This window comes from Vitis riparia, chromosome 14, assembly GCF_004353265.1.
Source record: "Vitis riparia cultivar Riparia Gloire de Montpellier isolate 1030 chromosome 14, EGFV_Vit.rip_1.0, whole genome shotgun sequence".
Classification (NCBI taxonomy): Eukaryota; Viridiplantae; Streptophyta; class Magnoliopsida; order Vitales; family Vitaceae; genus Vitis; species Vitis riparia.
In genome coordinates this window covers 25076623-25097080 of record NC_048444.1, presented here as the reverse complement: position 1 = coordinate 25097080, position 20458 = coordinate 25076623, and the positions used below count along the sequence as shown (strand labels likewise).

Genomic DNA, 20458 nt, shown 5'->3' with positions numbered 1-20458 from the left:
TAACTGAATACTAAGCGGGTATTTGGTAACTCAACTTAATAATTTAAAATGATTTAATAACTTGATTTAAGTCATTAAGTAAATTAAGTGTGTTTAATAAAATAACTTAATAGTATGACTTAAACCAAAAAATAACTTTAAGTAATAAGTAAAAAATTAATTTATTTTTAAGTTCACATCTTAATTTTATTTTTTACCCCCACTTATCCTAGTTACTTCAACGATCTCTTTTATTATTTCACAACCTCCATTATTACTCGACTTTCTTTACCTTAATTATAATTTATGAAGATAAATATGTCAATGTAATGATTTATAATAAATTTTAAGTTTAATACTTAAAGTAGTAATTAAGTAATAAGTTTTAAGTTAACAATTTAAGTATAATTTAACTTAAAAGTTATTTTAAGTTATTAAGTAATAAGTATTAAGTTTTACTGAACAACAAATGCATATATATAATGGAAAACTTGACTCATTTATTCCTTAACAAAATAAAATTTTATATGTTTTAAATTCATTTAAAATAAAACAATACTAGTAGTTATTGACGACCGCATCCAACCATGTAGATATTCCCGCTTTGAGTCCAAGAAATAGTCATATCTTTAAAACACGTTTACAAGTTAAAAGAAGTCCATATCGCCAAGAACTTTTCATGTGAGATGTCATAAACACCCCTCTTACAAAAACACATCCTTATTGTGTCCCATGGGTTGCACGGTCAAACAAACAAACACTCCTACGAGGCTAGAGCAGTTACGAATAATCAATTGAGATCAATTAAAATTGGATATACAAAATTTTTCATTTTATGATACTATAATAGTATATGCATACAAGATGTGTTGGAGTTGTATATTGTGTCGAAAATCGACTCTGATACCATTTGTAATGACTCATACTTAATAATGTAAATATTTCTACTTTGGAACCCCAAGACCTTCACGACTTTAAAATGCGTTTATAAGGTTAACTTTCCCCCCTCTTTGATATGAGATGCCACAAAGTAGTTATTAATTTTAAATTATTATGATTTATTTTTAATAAGATAAATTAATAAATTATTGCTATTTATTTTATAAAATCAGAATAAAATAAAATATTTTTAAAAGTAAAGTTTTTGGTTTTTTTATTTTTTGAAAAACGTTTTTTTACTTTTTAAGAAATTCCATACGATTCCATTCCGATCGTTGATAGGGAGCAGTGAGAGTGGGAAAATACAAAGAAAATGGAAACAGAGGCCGCCCGGTTTAATTCAGGGGCAAAGACCAGTTCCAACTTCCCAACCTCCCAGTAGTTGGACACAATTTCCCCCTTGCTTTCTCAAAAAGATCAATAAATTAAAGTAAAAAGCTTGTTAGTTTCTTACTTTCTTCGGTGGGGACATGGCGGTCCAGTGGCTGTTGGTGTGCCACGGCCTGGCGACGCTGCTGGTGGTCGTCTCCTTCCTCTGCGGCCAGTGGCCAATCTTTCAGGGAACTTTCATCGAACGCATTCACTACTTCATCACCTTCGGCGCCTACGATTATTTTCTGTAATTTTAACTCTCTCTCCCTCGTGGTTTATGTGTTGAATCTTTTGGTTTATTTCTTGTCACACCCTAATTTGTGTATTCTTGCAGGCGCTTTGTAGGGGTTGTGTTTGGCTCCAAGGGCACCAATGTGATCCTTTCAGTCGAAAATTTCTGCTGCGATCGTCCAAACCCTATTTTGCAGGTCTTTTCATCTTATATATTCATATGCTATTTTTGAAAATTTTGGGATTTTGTCGGTTGACGTCGGAGATGAGTCGTTTGACTTTTGAATTTTCATGCATTTCGGCTTCATTTTAATTTTTAATTTTGGCGTGTTGGTTGTCTGTGGGTTACTGGTTGTGGGGGTTTTTGGGTGACCATGGAAATTTAATGAAGTTTTTATGTTTTTTTCTCATAGGATTAGGAATGGGTTTTTTTTTGGATCTGTTTGGCTTTTCTTGACTGTTGATGAGAGTAAGAGCATTTTAAGATTTTGGTAAATGAACTTATTTCTATTCCTTTGGAAATTATTGCGGATTACTCATTTTATGTTATCCTCCTAATTTCTGTTACAATTTCATGGAGACATTCATAATCAGCATTTCTGCAATACTAAGCAGACCTAATGGTGTTTATCATCTACTTCTGTGCAAGTCTTGCTAGACTATGTTCATCAGTCTTTATGGTGGCTTTGGATGTTGTTAACTTGAATTTCTAAGATAAAATATCAGGAGAAATGCTGTGCTGATAAGATAAATTGGAAATTCATTTCATACCCTAGATAAAACCGTGACTTAGGGAGCTGAATGGGTTTAAATTCCAAGCCTACTTTATGCCCTGCTTACTGTGACCCCTATATATTTTAAACTACTACAGTATGAATGAAATTCCAATTAGAACTGTGATGAAACAAAAACAATATGATTAGAGGTTTGAAATATGGAATTGATCAACCCACCGATTAGAAACATTTCTGGACAAGATGTTTTAACACCTTTTTTTTCCCTGGAAAAATTACCAAAAAAAAAAAAAAAAATCCTGTATCTCATGTAACTAATCAAACAAAGGGTAAGTTTTATCTCCATTTAGGAGGTTTATCAGAGATCTACAGCTGATAAGAATTGAAGCTTTAGGGTCATAAAATCAATATCATATATATCCAATACAATAGAAAGATGGTGTAAAGAACTAGATAAATCTTGCAAGAACTAAATAAATGTTTCTACAACACTCTATTTTGCATGAAGATATAAGATTGATAGAGATCTATCTATTTTTTGTATTTACGTATATTTAAGTGTAAATTCAACTAGATAAATAAATACATTTAGTTGTACATGTAAATAGCTCTCCAGTTCTAGTCCTTTGCTACAACCCATCAATCAAACTAAAATGCTAACATGCGAGGGCCTTCTTGCTAGGCTCTCAGTCCAATGCTTGTTCTGATCAATTTAAAACAATCCAATGTCATCTGAAGAGCTCTAATTCATAGGTTTCTTTACTGTATTTCCAGGTTTTATTGCAATAAATAGATGAATAGCATTGGCCTATAAATTATTTAGAAACATAAAGCAACAAAGTAATTTTTGCTTTTTGACCATTTCCAAAGAAGTAATGGATTGAGCCATTAACAGATGATCCAAAGAATTTTATGGATAATTATTAGGTATTACTTTTAAGGATTAGTATAGGTCGCATATCCTTCAGGCCCTAGCCATGACATGAGTTGAGACTATAATGCATAAAAAGGATTCCTAGGGTTGTCTAAAAAAGATGAGTGTGCAAGGACTAGAATGCATAAAACATCAACACCTCATCAAATACTATGCCTATGTTCCCTCTAGTATGTCGTTCATATCATATCTACCCTATAGCTGAATAACTCTCTCTTTTAACAGTACAGTCAAGAAGGGAAGACAGAGAACAGGGGTTGTTCTTCATTGGTCCTTTTATTTTTGATAGGCAAATAAAAAATATTTATTTTTTTGATAGATAATAGGCAATAAAATATATTAAACATCGCTGCCAAAAAAAGGGGGTGCACCCTATGTACACAGGAGTTCTCAGTCCATCATTCTACTAATCAGAAGTTCATTGAAATGAAATATTTACAAAGAACTCAGTTGGAAAAAAATTATCAAGAAAATGAGAATAAGTGAGCGAAGTAGAAAAGGCGTGAAGTGATGGCACTCAAAGTTCTTAGAGCTCTCATGTGGGGAACCCTTCTTTATTTTTTTCCTCAAGACCTTCTGGGACAGGAGACATTAGGCCTGGGGGGAATTATTGGTCCTTTTAGAGTGTCTGAGGCAGTCCTTGGTTTTGTATCTGTTATTGACTTGATGAAGAGGATTTGATTGTGGTTGTCTCTTTGTAAAATCTTCTATTTGCAGCCTTCACATTATGTGCATCTTATGAGGGGTGTGTTTCTTCTCTCCCTCAATCAAGTTTAGATTTTCCATTAAAAAATTTAAGATTCATCCAAAACAGTTTGAATCTGCGCTATAGTTGATAGGAGCATGGAAATCTAGGGATTAACCAAGACAAATGAGAAAATGAAAGGGGAAGAAATATAAGGAACACAAGGTTTTGATCCTTTAATCTTAATTGCTTTCTTCTCTTTCTTTTGTAACTTTTCTTTCTCCTGTATCTTTTCTTCTATTAATATATTCTTCTTCGTTTCTGATCAAAAAAAAAAATTTAGTATTAACCTAGCTGGGCACAGTTTGATGTTACTAAGTGAAACCAATGCATGTCATTTGAGACCACTCTCCTTTTAGCAAGTCTTTTAGTTTTAGAAGTCGAGCTGATGTTTGATGTTACAATGTTGCAATTTTCCTGTATTGGAAGTTAATGTTAACCTGGCTTGTCATAAATGCAGAGGAATTTGTAGATGTTTGGAGGCCAAATCAAAATGGTTTTTATTTTTTATGTTAAATACAAAATAGGCTGTGAAATTAGTTAGGTTGTGTTGCATTTTTTTTAGTCACACCTTTTCATGATAATATATATATATATATATATATTTTTTTTGTGTTAAACGATTTTTTACTTTTTAAAAGCATGGATTTAATTTTGTTAAACAAGTGAAATAGATCTTATGTCTAGCTAATCCAACCTAGTTAAATCACCCAAGAGGAAGGATGAATTGGGTGATAGTCAATTTTTACAAAGTTTAAGCTTAATTAATACAAGTGACCAAGCAAGAAATTCCAAATAAGTAAATCAATAATAAATGAAATAGGGAGAATGGAAGAAAGAAGCAAACACTAATTTTATAGTGATTGGGCCAATCTTGGCCCATGTCCACTCTTCATAAACTCAAACAGAGATGAGAGTTCTACTACTTTAAGGCTTCAATCCAAGTCTTTAACTTTGTACAATGGATTGTGGTTCAACTAAGCCTTTTGCCATGGTTCTTCTAGTGATTCCGCACACTTGAATAACTTTCTCAAGGTTCTCAAATATACAAATAGATCAAAACAATCCTAGTATACAATTTTTTTTTCACAAATAACTATGGAAACTAGGCTTGAAACAAGGTGTGCTAAAAGTTTGCAAGTTTTGAATTGATCTGCTCAACAACACTTACCGAAGGTTCTTTGGTTGGTAAATAATGAATGTGCATGGAGGAGAGCGAGAGAGAGAGGGTTGGAGAGAGAGAGAGTGAGAGTAAGGGAGGAGAGCGAGCGGAGTTGTGTGCGAGCGATGGTGAGAAAAATATCGGCGGCCTGGAAGCTTGGAACAGCCGGTGGAAGAGCAGCTTCGAGGTGGAGTCGAAGACCTTCGAGATCGAGGTAGAAAGGAAGAAGGGCAAAATGCAAGTCATCATTGAGGAAAGGAAAAGAGGGGTGTCCTCGTGGATTAAGATGGGTCCGGACAGTCTAGGGTTTGTTGTGGAAGGGTTGGCTTTGTGCATTAAGGACACACGAACAGGCAAACGGGTTAGAAATTGGAGGGAAAGAGGGAGGACCTACTCATTGTCGTGGGATGAAAATAAGGGAGGATGCTTCATCCGGCTGGGTGTCGAGGATTTGGAGAAGAAGAGGTTCAATATTTTTATCCCCAAAGGAAAAGGAGGGAAAGGGGGCTGGATTGCTATGTTGGAGACACTTAGGGCGATGGGCATTGCTACGGAGAAGGAGTGTCAGAAGGAGGAGACAATGCCGGTGGTGCCTAGTTTGGGGAAAAGCTTTGCGGAAGTGGTGAAGATGCAAAATCGCAATGGTAGGTTAGTGGCTAGGGTGGAAGTAAGCCACAAGGACCTTTGCCGAAACCTAAAGAGGTTGGATCAGTGCCTTGTTGGATCGTGGGATCCAAAGTCAGTGAAGGGGGATGACCTGAGAAGTTGGGGGAACCAAATGGCACGATTTTGGGGGTTGAAGGGCAACTTAGGTTTGGCTAAGTTGGAAAGGGGAAAGGTGCTGATGGAGTTTGAGAGGATTGTTGAAGCCGAAAAAGCTCTAAATCTAGGAGGGATTTTAATAGGGAAGACATTTCTGCGACTGGAGAAATGGAACCCTAGGACGGGGTGTCTGTTGGAAGGAGAGGAGAAGAATGAGGCCTGGGTGAGAATTGTGGGGTCACCCATTTCTTTATGGGATCGGGATACCCTTAGAAAGGTAGGGGAGAAATGCGGGGGGTTTTTAGCGATTGATACTCAGACGGAGAGGCTGGAAGAGTTATAGTGGGCAAGAATCCTGGTGAAGCTAACCGGCGAGGAGATCCCTAGCATGATAGAAATTGGGGTCGAAGGGGTGTGTTATTCGCTAATCCTATGGTGGGAGGTAAGGCCGGTAATGAGAGTACTGCCGGCAGAGAGGAGGGGGAAGAACATCGGTGTTGAAGGAGAGGTTGAGGGTGACGTCTCTGCACGCGCGTGTTGGAAGTGGTGGACGACGCAAGGATCGAGACTCACCTGCAGTCTGCTGATGGGACGAGGGGGCAAACAGGTGGGCTGGGCCCCTTTAGGCTCGGTCTCAAGGCTCAATTGGGCAGTTTCTAGGGGACCAGGAAGGCTTGCAAGGGAAGCTTGGCCTTACTGGGGCCTTTCGATGCTCTGACTTGGGCTTTGGGTCCGGTGGGCTCGACTCTTCTCCTAAGGCCGGGCCGCATCTTGTTGGGCCTTCGTCATCTGTTGGGCCTTCATCTTTAGAGGGCTCTAGGTCCGTGGAGTCCATTAAGGCGTTTGGGCTGGCTGGGAGGGAAGACTATCGAGGCCCATCCCATTCTTTGGTGGGCTGCTCTGGAGTGGCTCTGCCTCTAGTGTGGGCTGGTCCAAGTCACCTGAGGGAGCCAGGCGCTGAAGGCTTTCCTTTCTGGGAATATGATGGCCGGCGGAGGCAAGTTGAGGTGGAGCTCTTTTTCGCGGAGAAGTCAAGGACTGACTGCGCCCTAATTGAGGAAGCGTCAAGGTACGGGTGTGCTCCTATCCCTAGTGGCTTGTTGGCGTCTGGATCCTCTCCTTCTTCTTTTTTCTTTTTTGGTCGGACTCCATTGGGGGAGTTTTGCGACCTTTCCGGGGATGACAGGGTGACTCACCTGAGAGAAACCCCCTTACGCATGCTTGTCCCCTCGGGACCCCTTGAAGAGGAGAATGTAAGCCGTTGGGATCTGACGGAGGGCATTAACGATTGCAAGGACATCTGTGGAAAGGAGTTGAGTTTAGCCCAATCTATGCCACGAGATGGAAAGGGATGGGAGGAGGAAAGTTGGGAGGAGAGTGAGTTGGCCAATTTTAGTAAGTTCTTGGGTTTTTCGACAGAAGGTCTGGAGAAAGAAATTTTGGATTTTCTGGTTAAAATCTGAAAGAGAAGGGAAAAAGTCCACAACAAAAACCTTCTAGAGAAATCCAAGTTTGAAAGGGAATTGAAAAGACTGGAATGCTCTATTAACTACGCGGGGGGGGGGGGGGAGGGGGGGGGGGGGGGGGAAGAAACAGAAGTGTGGAATGCTAGTAAGAGGGTGTCAGATTATGGTGGTTAAATGAAGCTAAGAATCTTGAGTTGGAATGTTCGGGGAGCTAACGACAGTTCAAAAAGAAAGGTAATTAAGGCCATGATCAGGAGTCAAAGAGTGGATTTGTTCTGTCTTCAGGAGACCAAGGTTTAGGCAATGACAGAGGGGCTGGTGAGAAGCTTAGGCATTGGTAGGTTTCTTGATTGGGGTACTCTGGATGCCCATGGGTTTGCGGGAGGACTATTGATTTGCTGGGATAAGAGGACCTTGGAAGTTATTGAAATGGAAGTGGGAAACTTCTCAATTTCTTGTAGGTTGAGAAACGTGGAAGATGGGCTAGTTTGGATGTTTACTGGGGTGTATGGGCCCTTCTCTAGAGAGGAAAGGGAGTGGATGTGGGAGGAGATAGGAGCAATTAGAGGCATTTGGGATGATCCCTGGTGTCTAGGGGGTGACTTCAATGTTACCCTGTCACTGAGGGAAAGAAGCAATCAGGGAAGATTAACGAGTGCAATGAGAAGTTTTGCTCAAGTTGTTGATGAGCTAAAGCTCATTGACCTCCCATTGCAAGGAGGGGTGCTTACTTGGAGTGAGGGGAGGAATAATCAGGCTTGGGCCAGATTGGACAGGTTCCTGGTGACCCAGAGTTGGCTTGACCATTTCAATGAGGTCGTGCAATGTAGGCTGCCCAGACCTACCTCAGATCACTTTCCTATCTTGTTGATGGGGGTGGGTTAAAGAGGGGTCCTTCCCTGTTTAGGTTCGAAAATATGTGGCTTAAAGCTGATGGTTTTACTAATCTTCTTAGGGGCTGGTGGCAGGGGGTTGAGGTAAGAGGGAGGGCCAGTGTCAGACTAGCCACTAAAATGAAGGTGCTGAAGCAAAAGATTAAAGTGTGGAATAGGGAGGTGTTTGGTAGGCTGGAAGTCAATAAGAACTCAGCCCTTCAACAAGTGGAGTTTTGGGATGGGATGGGATGGAAAGGGAAAGGAGCTTGTCTGAAGGAGAAACTGAGCTGAAAAAAGAAGCCAAGGATTCCTTTAAAAAATGGGTCTTAATGGAGGAGACCCATTGGAGACAATTGTCAAGGGAATTGTGACTTAAGGAGGGGAGATAGAAACACTGGATTTTTCCATAGGATGGCTAATGCTCACCGAAGGAATAACTCTTTGGATAGAATTAAAATTAATGGAGTATGGATGATTAAGGAACAGGAGATGAGGGAGGGAATAGTGAGTGCTTTTCAGCAGTTACTTTCAGAAGAACCAGGCTGGAGAGCGGATATTGAGGGGCTGCACCTTAATTGCCTCAATTCCCGGGAAGCTGAAGTCTTGGAGATGCAGTTTTCTGAAGAGGAAATTTACGCTGCCTTAATGGATATGAATGGTGATAAAGCTCCGGGCCCGGATGGTTTCACAATTGCTTGTTGGCAATCAAGTTGGGAGCTAGTGAAGGAGGAGATTATGGACTTGTTTAGAGAATTCTATGACCAGTGTTCTTTTGCCAAAAGCCTTAATTCCACTTTCGTAGTTCTCATTCCTAAGAAAGGAGGGGCTGAAGACTTGGGTGATTTCCGGCCAATCAGCTTGTTAGGGGGTTTGTACAAGCTTTTGGCTAAGGTGTTGGCAAATAGGCTAAAGAAGGTGTTAGATAAGGTGGTTTCCGGGGACCAAAACGCCTTTGTGAGGGGCAAACAGATCTTGGATGCGTCACTTATTGCCAATGAGGTGATTGATTTCTCGCACAAAAGGAACGAGAAAGGGCTGATCTGTAAATTGGACATTAAAAAAGCCTATGACAGCATTAATTGAAATTTTCTTATGAAAGTTCTGGTTAAAATGGGCTTTGGGTCGCGGTGGATGGAGTTGATTTGGTGGTGCATCTCAACCGCCAAATTTTCAGTCATGATCAATGGGGTGCCGGCTGGTTTCTTCTCGAATTCCAAGGGGCTGAGACAAGGAGATCCCCTTTTCCCCGTATCTCTTTGTGTTGGGTATGGAAGTGCTCAGTAATTTGATTAGAAAGGCGGTTGATGGGGGCTTCTTGTCAGGTTGTAGAATTCGGGGGAGAGGGGAAGAGGAGATGATAGTTTCCCATCTTCTCTTTGCTGATGACACAATCATCTTTTGTGAAGCTAGGAAAGAACAACTGTCCGCTCTAAGCTGGATTTTGGCTTGGTTTGAGGCGGTTTCCGGTCTCAGAATTAATCTAGATAAAAGCGTCTTAATTCCGGTTGGTGAGGTGGAAGATATTGAGGAAATGGCTGTGGAGCTTGGTTGTAAAGTGGGATTGTTGCCCACTGTTTACTTGGTGCTGCCCCTTGGAGCTCACCACAAAGCTGTCTCTATTTGGGATGGGGTGGAAGAGAGAATGAGGAAAAGATTAGCCCAGTGGAAAAGACAATATATTTCGAAGGGAGGACGTATCACCTTAATCAAGAGTACTATGGCCAGCCTACCTATTTACAATATGTCCCTCTTTCGAATGCCTAAGAGTGTTGCAAATAGACTCGAAAAATTACAAAGAGACTTTCTTTGGGGAGGGGGCAGCTTGGAGAGGAAAGTCCATTTAATTAAATGGGAGGTGATGTGCACTCAAAGGGAGAAGGGTGGCCTTGGCATTCGGAAGATTGATCCACTGAACAAAGCTTTGTTCGGTAAATGGTTATGGAGATTTGCCGTTGAAAAGGATAATCTCTGGAAGTTGATGATTGGGGTGAAATATGGTTAGGAAGAGTTTGGGTGGAGAACTAAAGAAGCCCGTGGTACTTATGGAGTGGGGGTTTGGAAGGAGATTATGAAAGAAGCTAAGTGGTGCTGGGATAACATAAAGTTTAAGGTGGGGAAAGGGACTAGAGTTAAATTCTGGACTGACCAGTGGTGTGGCAATGCGGTGCTGTCCCATTCTTTCCCCCAGCTTTTTGAGATGGCGGTCCATAGGAATGCAACGGTCAATGAGATGTGGGACCCAAGTAGTGGTCAAGGAGGTTGGAATCTTAGATTTCATAGAGACTTTAATGATTGGGAGCTGGACTTGATTAGAGGATTGCTTAATATGCTCAGGGACTTCAAGATATCTTCAGAGGAGGACGTTGTGCTTTGGAAAAAGGAAGGGGGGGGGGGGGGGGGGGGTGTGGTCATGGTAAGTATGGGGTAAAGGCTGCCTACAACGGGCTGGTTGTTATCAATGCATGCGCCTTTCCGTATAAATGCGTTTGGGTGGACAAGGTCCCAACCAAAGCGGCTTTTTTTGCTTGGGAAGCTGCGTGGGGGAAGATTCTCACCTTGGGTAGGCTTCAAAAAAGGGGTTGACAGCTTCCTAATCGTTGTTTTTTGTGTGGCTGTGAAGAGGAAAGTGTAAATCACATTTTGTTACATTGTATAGTGGTAAGGGCCTTGTGGGAAATCGTCTTTGCCCTTGTTGGGGTTCAGTGGGTGTTCTCAGAGATAGTGATAGAGGCGTTGTTCAGTTGGAGGGGTTCCTTTGTGGGGAAAAAAAGGAAAAAATTTGGAATTCTATCCCGTTGTGTATTTTTTGGACGGTATGGAAGGAAATGAATAGATTAGCTTTTAAGGGAGGGGTGTTAGATATACAAAAACTCAAAAATTCTTTTGTTTGTACCTTGTGGAGTTGGGCTAGGGTGTATATTGGAGAGGAGTCCTCTTCACTCTTAGGTTTTTTGGAGTGGCTAGCGGCCACTTAAGGGAGGGTAAGGGTGCTTGTTTTTTGTGCTCTCGTTTTAGGCTGATTTGTGTACTTCCTGTATGCTTGGTGGCCTTTGCCCTTTAATTTATTTGTGTTTATCTATCAAAAAAAAAAAAATAATAATGAATGTGCAATGTTCTCTGTATCATAAATGCAAGTTTTAGCTCATATATATAGGTGGCAAGCTCAAAACAGCTGGTAGGCAAAATTTGGCTTCTACCAGTCGACCATTTGGTTGACTGTTCGGTTTGACTGTTGGCACTCAGAACTTGACCAATTGAGTATCCGGCTCAACTGGTTGCTTGATTGGTTGAGGTCCAGGCCTCAATCGGTTGCTATTGCCAAACTGGACCAATTTCATCCAAAGTCACCCTTTGACTGATCGACTCATTTGGTTGACTGGTTCCCTTGCACTCAAGCATTTTAGGATTTTTGCAAGTTTAAGGTGAATATTCAAGTGGGGAACACGTCTATGCTTTCCAAACTTTTGATGAACCCTTTTAAGAATGATTTTGAGAAGATTTAGGCTCGGTTTCATTTAAAACATGAAAAAATACATTTTTTCTTGAATTTAAGCTCAATTTAAAATTAATATGGATGAGTTTGAAAATATTTAAATGCTTAATTTTTTTTTTGAATATGACCCTACTGCACTATGAAACAATCTTACAAAAGGTTCCTAATGGTTTTCAATGCATCAAAGTCTTCATTGATTTGAAGTTGTCCATGCTTGGCACTTGATTTAATTCCTTAGAAACTGAAACATTTAGCTCAAACAAACCATTGGTTTCATTAACCTTGTTTTGTTGTCATCAAAACATGATTAGGGGAAATCTTGGGCCAACAATGGAGTCACATTTATAAAGGCTAGCCAAGATGGATTGGGTCCCTCCGAAAAGCATTTCAGACATGATGTTCATCAATTATAAAGGCTTTGGAAAATCCAAGAGAGGGTTGGTTTTGTGGCAAAATGCGTGCATAGCTTTAATTTGGGTTGTGTGGCGGGAAAGGAATGCTAGGATATTTGAGGACAAAGCTAGGAATTCAGAGAATCTTTGGGACTCCATTCATTTCATCGCTTCGTTTTGGGCTTTTTGCTCAATGGGGTTTAAGGGCATTCCCCTTAACGTTTTACAACTAGATTGGCTAGCAGTGTGTAGGTCCAATGAGACGGTGTAATGTCATGTTATTTTTTTGTGTTGTTTAGTTTTATTTCTGGCGGGAGGATTTCTCATCCTCCTTATGTACTTTTTTATCTTATCAATATATTCATGTGTGGTTTCCTATCAAAAAACAATGGAGTCACATTTTCTTTTAACATATACAAGAACATTAGGAGAGTTGAATTTTGACCTATCCCATCAATTGAATGCTACCTGTATGCCTACCCCTTTACCAATTGAGACAAGCCTATAAGCAAGAAAACACTGGCATTGTCGATGCGTTTTATGAATTTTTTTTCTTCTTGTCAACAGGGTTGATTTAACATGTCTGAAAAAGAAAATAATTTCTTATAAATGTGTTCGAGGAGTTACATCCAGAACCCATTTTCTTTTGAGTAGCACATGAGAGGATCACATAATCTATATCTAGTAAACTGAACTCAATCAAAGTTTAGTGTATGATCTTCAAGCTGCTTCCTTTTGGTTTAGTAATGAAAATGTAAAAGAAAGGCCTCATGACAAAATCAAGGTCATGATAAATGCCTCATATTTTTTGGTATTAAACTCTTTTTACTTTTTAAAACATGTTTGATTTTGTTAGGCTAGTCAGACAGAAACACAAACACTTTTCAATGCATGCAAAAACAGAAAGAGAATTGAATTTTGAACCTATCCCACCAACCCAACTCCACCCCATGAGCGCCCCTCAACCATTTGAGATAGTCTACAAGCAAGAAAACATAACTATTATCGACTCATTTATTAAAAAACATTTGTTTTTAATTTAACATATCTTGAGAAGCAAATGTTTTCTTATAAATGTGTTAATAGCATTTGCATCCAGAAGCCACACATTCTATTGAGTAACTCATTAGACAATGATGAAATTTAATTCAATGGAACTTAACTGAAGTTTCTTACATGATTTTCAAGCTGCTGCTTTTGGTTTAGGTTTGAAATGGTAGGCTGAATCAATTGATGCTAGACCACTAGGAAATTTAGGAGCAGGAGATGATGATGCTATTCTGTTGTTGAGATGACTTGTTCTAGGGAAGTTGGTGTGGCCAATTATTTGGTTTGAGCTATTTTTGAACCAGAAAAATCACAGGCTAGATCTATGCAGCCTGAACTACTAGTTGGTACTCAAAGGGTGGCTTTCACCTTTTTTTTTTTTTTTTTTTTTGCAGTAATCGGCTGAGGGTCAGGTCCTCATTAACTTTCTTCTTTTGCTGTAGGTTGTATATCTGGCAATAATTGGGGCAACATATTATTTCATCGTGCAGTCAACCTTTAGCTATATTCCTGGGTACTATATAAGTGGAGTTCACAGGTATATTAAACAAGAGTTCATATACTTTGTAGCTGATACTTTATGAGGATCCTGTCAACCATCATTTTTTTCCCTCTCAATTTTCTTAACACTATATGTACTTGCAGGTACACTAGCTTGTTGGCAGTTGGTGTAGGTGTTGTGCTCTTTCTATTGACTAGCTTTTCTGATCCAGGAACTGTGAAGGCTGAGAATGTCTCTAAATATCTCTCCGCTTATCCTTATGACAATATCATATATTCTGAGAAAGAATGTTCAACCTGCAGGATTCCAAAGTGAGTTTATTAATGTGTTTGTAAGATATAATCTCATTTGTAATGTGGTTAATAATCTCCTAGAGATATTTATTTATTTTTTTGCCAATTCAGACCTGCTAGGTCCAAGCACTGCAGCATATGTGATCGTTGTGTTGCTCGATTTGACCATCATTGTGGATGGATGGTTCACTTTTATCTCATACTATTTTTCCTCTCTAATTTAATTAAATCTTGTTGGGGATATTTGATGTTAAATATTAAAATTTGTCTTACTTAAAGTTTCTATTATTGCAGAATAATTGCATTGGGGAAAGAAATACCCGTTTTTTCATGGCCTTTCTTCTCTGGTGAGTTGTTTATGATTTTACCAATAATTTTTTAGCATGCAAAATATTTGTTCATTGGATCCTATGGGTGGTTTCTCTGTTCTCCCATGCCTATAATTCCCAAAAATCTAAGTTTAGGACAGAATGTTATTTTCAGAGGACATGGTTCTACTTGTGAGAGGTAGAGTTACTTTGATATTCAAACACTCTAGCTAGAATGCCTACCCTTTTGCCCCCTTCTGTTCTTCCTGGGTCAGTTAAGAAGAGGTTTGAAGAACTTAATACTGAATTTAGGAGTCTTGAAGTAATGAATGAGGCATGTCTAGAAAAATGGTTACAAAATATGTGATTTAGAGGGTGGATTTTTGGAAGTGAATTGTGGGCTTGTAAATGTGGGAAAAGGTTGATTGGGGGCACATGAGCTTTGTGAGGTGGGGCCAACCTATGAGAGGGAGCTTTGGAGAGGGATTAGTAGGCAAGGGATTTGGGGAGTTCTTTATTCATTATGACTCCAAGATGGGAAATTGGCAGCCTGTATCTTTTGGCTTCATGTTTGGCCTGGAGAGAACTTTTTAAATTAAAGATATATGGGATTGTATGCAATTGTTGTGGATAGAGAGGCCAAGGTTAGTGGTTATTGGGTCAGAGATTGGGAGCACCAGGATCCTAAGTTTTGCAGAGATTTCTATGACTTTTAACTTGAGGAAGTTCTATCATTTATGGGCAATGTATATGGGATGAGGATATGGAAGAGATACTTTGTAATGGTGGCTTACTGAGAATAAAATGTCCTTGATTAAGTCCATCTATGAGAAACTGGTTAGTGGAGGAGTGGACCGTTTTCTCTCTACTTAGTATTGGGGAGCAAAGTCTCCTAAGAAGGTGAATTGCTTTGTTTTGCTGCGGTTTGGATTAAGTTTCATTGATCTTAGTTAAGACTGGAAGGATCATTCCTTGTGGCTGCCAAATCTGTAAAAATGATGAGAAAGCGCTGTTCATTTGTTTCTGACAAAAAAAGGGGAAAAAAAGCATTGTTCATTTATCACATTGTTGGTTGTTTGCATGTGGTTTGTGGGTAATAATGTCTTATATATTTGCTATTTCATGTATAAAGACCATGAATAGATGATATCTAGATTGGGATGAAAAGTTTATGGTAAGCATGGTAAAAGGAAGGCAGTCCACTTCATGTGTTGTATGGAACTTATGGAAGGAGTGTCACAGAAGAACCTTCCAAGTCATGAAGTTGTTGGGATGGAAGCTGAAGGTTGCTTGCCTTTTCTTTGTGTATGAACTTTGAAATCTAGATTATACTCTAGTGGATCTCTTCTGATTTTCTTGACGACTTGGTGAAAAGTTGAGGTGCAGGCCTTTAGGGTGATAGGTCTTTGTTGGTATTTATTTTTATGTTTATTTTCTATGGTCCTAGCAACATGTCTTGTTTACTTCCCGTGTACCTGAGTCATGCCCTTGTGTGATTTTCTATATATCTTTTAATTGGAAATTGAAGTATAGTAAGGTGCCAAAGAGGTGCCTAATCCTAGTGAATGAGGGTGTGCAAGGAACACCTGGAAAAGCAAGGGAAAGAAAAAACCATGAGGCTACAAAGAAGACCCCACAAACAAGGCCTTAGGCCAACAGCAACCAAGTGGTGAAATTAAAAAGAACAACCTTTCTTCCCATATGGATCCCTATACCACATGAACAACTACATGCCAAGATCTTTTGCTTACTGCTGAAAACTCCACCTCTTCAAAGGAAAGCAGATTCCTCTCCTTCCAAAATATACCAAAACAAGCTTAGGTGTGCAATTTTTCAAACTGGTTGTGTATATATTTGCAGTACTTATAAGAGAAAGGCAAATGGGTGTACTGGCCTGGGTTGAACTTCTGGCTTTCCAATCTCTTTAAGCGGAAAGATTCTTCTTTTGGAGGTTAAACCAGGGAAAAAAAGATCTTACTGCTTTACAAGGTGTAAATTTCTCTATTGAATTGAACAGGTGTTACTGTGGAAAATTTTCAAATTTTATAAGAGAAGTTCCAAACCATTATTTTTACCTTCATGGGAAAGACATAAACCCAACAAATGAATTACTGCTCTCTGTCATGTTTTCTGTTATAAATTCATTTTTGACCTGTCCTATTTTATTGGAGTATTACAACATTGCTGCATCTACTTTGGTCCTTCCTTTGTTTATGCTAAGTACTTCTTTAGTTCTATTGCAGGCATTTCCTTCTTTGTATATATGGCACAGTAGCTATTGGGTTGGTTCTTGCTGGTCGATTGAAAGAATTAAAAGTCATACATATCCTAACAGGTGAAATTGATTTGCATCTAGGATTTCTTAGTTGAGGGTTTCATACAGATTTGTGGATTTTCACTTTCTATTTTGTTTCTGCAGTTTATTATGGTATTGAAAATTCATTTGCTAGTTTAGCTCCACATGTTGTACAGGTGAGTTTTCCTGTTTTGCTTCTATTTTATTTGAAATTCTCTTAATTTGTGCAATAAAGATTTGTTTTTGTTTCAATTGCCTTTAGAATGATTTGAAGTGCCTTGTTTTGTTTATCTTATAGTAACATTCTTAGAAGGCAATAAGTTCAAGAAACATTTAGTATGTTGTAATTTTTTGTGGTTAGTTATAACAGCTTTTAAAATGAGGGAAAATACTTTTTCTTCAAAAACTGAAAATAGTCTAAATAAAATTGGAAGAGTTCATTTATCACAAGGATTTCTAAGTAAAATGTGTTTTTCTCTTGATAGGCTTGGTTTGTATTACCTTTCTCAGTCTAGGTCTCCATCTTACTTTTGTAGCTGGCACCTTTGATAGCTGAGCTGACATAATGCCTCCAATATCTCTACCTCATATAATTAACATTTTTCTCTTCATTCTTTCCTTCGTTTGAACATTATTTTGTTGTTTGTAAGTAGGAGGTTTTGTTCATATGCAAGAATTGAACATATATGGTATCCTTATTATGATGAAACTTCGTGAGCAGAATCACATATGTCAAAACATGAAATTTAACTTCACAAAACAGCTGTCGAGGTCCTCTTTTTATTGTTGTTTTCTATGTCAAATTATTCCACTGATTTCTGATTTGATTCCTCTCATTTCACCCTTTAATGTTTTCCTGGATTGGAACAGTGGCTGTTGGGCTCCTACAACACTCAACTACTGCTTATGGTGTTTCTTGCCATAGTTTCCCTGCTATTGGCAGGTTTCTTTAGTTACCATGCGAACCTCTGTTTTACAAACACCACAACAAATGAGGTATATCTTTCATATCTTTAACCTGGCTTAATAGTTTTATTTACTTTTTGCTTGGAAAATTTTTGCTAGGGGTAGGCTGCAGCAAACTTGTTGGCTTGATTTGTTTCTGAAAAGACAAGGGAAGGAAAATGGTTAAAATTTACTTCCTGTCTTTTCCTTGGTTCTTTCTGGAGAAAGCAGGGTTCATAATATATGAAAATAGTCTTTTAGCGTGTGGTTTCAAACAGTAGCTGTAGTGAAGACTGTTGAACAGTTTTTTCCTATTTATTGAGAAAATTTCATGCATTTCATGCATTTTTTTTTTCCTGGGATTTCTGAAAATAGAATGCATTAGAAAAAGAAAGAATTAGATGAGGCTTGAGGGGGAGGAATTGTACAGTGATCCAAGGTCATAGGCTAGGAGCAAAATAATAACTGCCACTAACAAGTTCAGTCAGGAAATGATTCCAATTGAAATGGGTGGAGCCTTTCCATAATTGATTCCTTTTTCCAAGCTTCAACCTATCTGGTCTTCTTTTGGGTTTGGTCATTGTTTTACAAGGTTATCCTTGGTTAATGATATGTCCCCTTAGTCATACAAAATTTTACTAGGTTAGTTGTACATAATTGCTTTAAGATGTTTGGTTCCCGGAAAATTTGAGGGAAAATGCAAGGGAAAGAAAATAGAGAGGAAAAGTAGAAAGAAAGATAAAATGAAGGAAAATAAAAAATAGTTTTAAAGTCAATAAATTATTTTTATATGCTATTTTAAACTTATTTAATTTATTTTAACTCTTTGTATTGATTAAATAATTTTAAAATGCATGAGTTTTTTCTACCTAATTTTAATTATATTTGATTTTCTTTGGTATTTTCCATAGGACAATTAAACATGAGAAAATTATTTTCCTTAATATTTTTTTTCTTTCCTTAGTACTTTCTGAGAAACAAACATAACATTAGGGCCAAAATTTGGCTTGACCATTGGTGAAGTGAGGATCATTTGAAGGAATGCTGCCTGAGATTGTTCAACCTTGCAGCCCATAAGGAGGCTTGGGTTTTAGATCATTGGGATGGTGCTTGCTGGAAACCTGGGTTTGGGAGGAATTTTTTGGACAAGTGTCTGCCCTGCATTTCTTGGTGTGTATGTTTGGGCTACTATGCTTTTTCTATTGGACTGGTAGACAGATTGACATGGAACTGCAACAAAAGGGACTCCTTCAGAGTTAGATCCTTTTATAAATCCATGGTATTGGAAGAACCTCATACATTTCCTCCTAAGCTAATATGAAATCCCAAGGTACCTTCTAAGGTAGATTTTTTTTTTTTTTTTTTGGTTAGTTTGTTTATTTGTTTTGTGGGAAACTGTATGGAAAAATATTGTGACTAATAATCAACTAATGAGGAGAGGTTGGAGTCTGGTTAACTGGTGCTTTCTTAGCAATGAAGACTTAGATTCTGCTGATCACAATATTCATTGCAGTTGGACTTCGTGTCTATGTTTCTTGTTGTTTTCATTGTCTGGTGTCTCTCATATTTTTCCTCGATCAGTTAAGGATGTTTTACTTAGTTGGCATGGTGCTTTTGCTGGGGCCAATTTCAAAATGATTTGGAAGCTGACCCCTCTCTGCATATTCTGGATTACTTGGAAGGATGGTAATAGCAGAACATTTGATGGTGTGGAGATAGCCTTTTTGCTAGTGAATGATGTGCTTCTAATGATTTTGTTCTATTGGATGAAAGGGGGATGCAGGCTGAACTGTTTGGCCTTTCTTGGACATTCTTGATAACATGGGGATCAGTGAGCTAGTTGGTGTTAAAGGTTTTACTTTTTGTTTCTGTTTGCACATTGTACATGGGCTGCACCCCATTTTAGTTAGGCAATTCTTCTAGTACATTTATCTTAATTTGCCTATCAAAACATACTCAATTTGCACTTTTTTTATTTCTATTTTTATTTATTTTTGTTATCATTTACGCTAATAAATGAATTTTCATCAACCTCTTCCACCCCTGACAATCACACTAAAAACTCACAAAGGGGAGAAAAGAACTCAGTAGATCAGTGCCTCAAAGGCAACCTTTCTTCAGGTTTATTATATGTTATGCCTCTTTTAGCTTAGGCATGCATTGAGATGCATAGAGGGAGAGTTTTTACTAGGTGGGTGAAATTTTGGGGGATACACTAATTTCAAATACTCTGAAGGACTTTTCCTAGTTGTAAAAGATACAGTACATCTCTGCCATTTTGGTAATATCTTCTAAAGGTTTGCAACCATCATCACTATGCTTAGCTTGCTAAAAGTGTTGATCGATTTATCTAATATATAATATTGTAGCTGCAGTCATTTACCTGATTACGTCGTTAGCAAAGAAACATCATTCCTTTGCTCTTTTCTGAAACTACAGACATTCAAGTGGGAAGATTACATAAGGTGGCAGCAGAAGCTAAATGAAGCTAAGGCGAGCACTGCAGCCCTTAAAGCAGGTATCAGTGGACTGAACTGTGAGAGAAAGCCTCCAGAGAGCAAATGGAAGGCTTTTTTCCGAAGATCCCGTTTGGAAGATGTGGAACCTGTCAGTAAGAATAACATTTATGACAAAGGATTTCTTCGCAATCTTCATGAGATTATCTTTCCCCTCTCATCCAGACATTCCTTTTCACAAGCCAAATCAAAGTCTGGCTAAGAATCTTGACAAACTTGATAGCCTGTTCATCTTCATTTATGGTTATTACATGGTTTGCAAGAGAGCCTGAAGGCGGGGGATGTGTAAAATCAGGTAAGCAAGTAACTTTTTAGTTACCATTGTTGTAATTGTTTGGATACATTAATGCTCTGCAGTGAGAAGTAGATGACTGAAAAGACATTATGTAAGAACTCATCTCAATTTGTAAGAATAGAATCAAAGTTTTTTCATAAAAATGAAACAGGCTACAATTATTTCTCTTCTT

At 38.5% G+C, this 20458-nt stretch overlaps 1 protein-coding gene across 1 annotated transcript; it reads left to right on the top strand.

Moving 5' to 3' along the window:
- The first annotated feature begins 1215 nt into the window (after positions 1–1215).
- On the top strand, positions 1216–20458 carry LOC117930794 (probable protein S-acyltransferase 17). The gene is made up of 10 exons (XM_034851528.1): positions 1216–1537; positions 1625–1718; positions 13575–13669; positions 13777–13944; positions 14038–14110; positions 14221–14273; positions 16478–16569; positions 16654–16706; positions 17401–17526; positions 19915–20458. Exons 1-10 carry the CDS (start codon positions 1389–1391, stop codon positions 20191–20193), a joined length of 1182 nt encoding a protein of 393 aa, XP_034707419.1. The 5' UTR covers positions 1216–1388; the 3' UTR covers positions 20194–20458.

Bases quoted from the DNA above. Each gene is read 5' to 3' on its own strand.
- LOC117930794 (XM_034851528.1), top strand. From the start codon at position 1,389: ATGGCGGTCCAGTGGCTGTTGGTGTGCCACGGCCTGGCGACGCTGCTG. The intron at 14,274-16,477 runs GTGAGTTGTTTA...GTTCTATTGCAG, and splicing joins TTCATGGCCTTTCTTCTCTG to GCATTTCCTTCTTTGTATAT. The intron at 17,527-19,914 runs GTATATCTTTCA...CTGAAACTACAG, and splicing joins CAAACACCACAACAAATGAG to ACATTCAAGTGGGAAGATTA.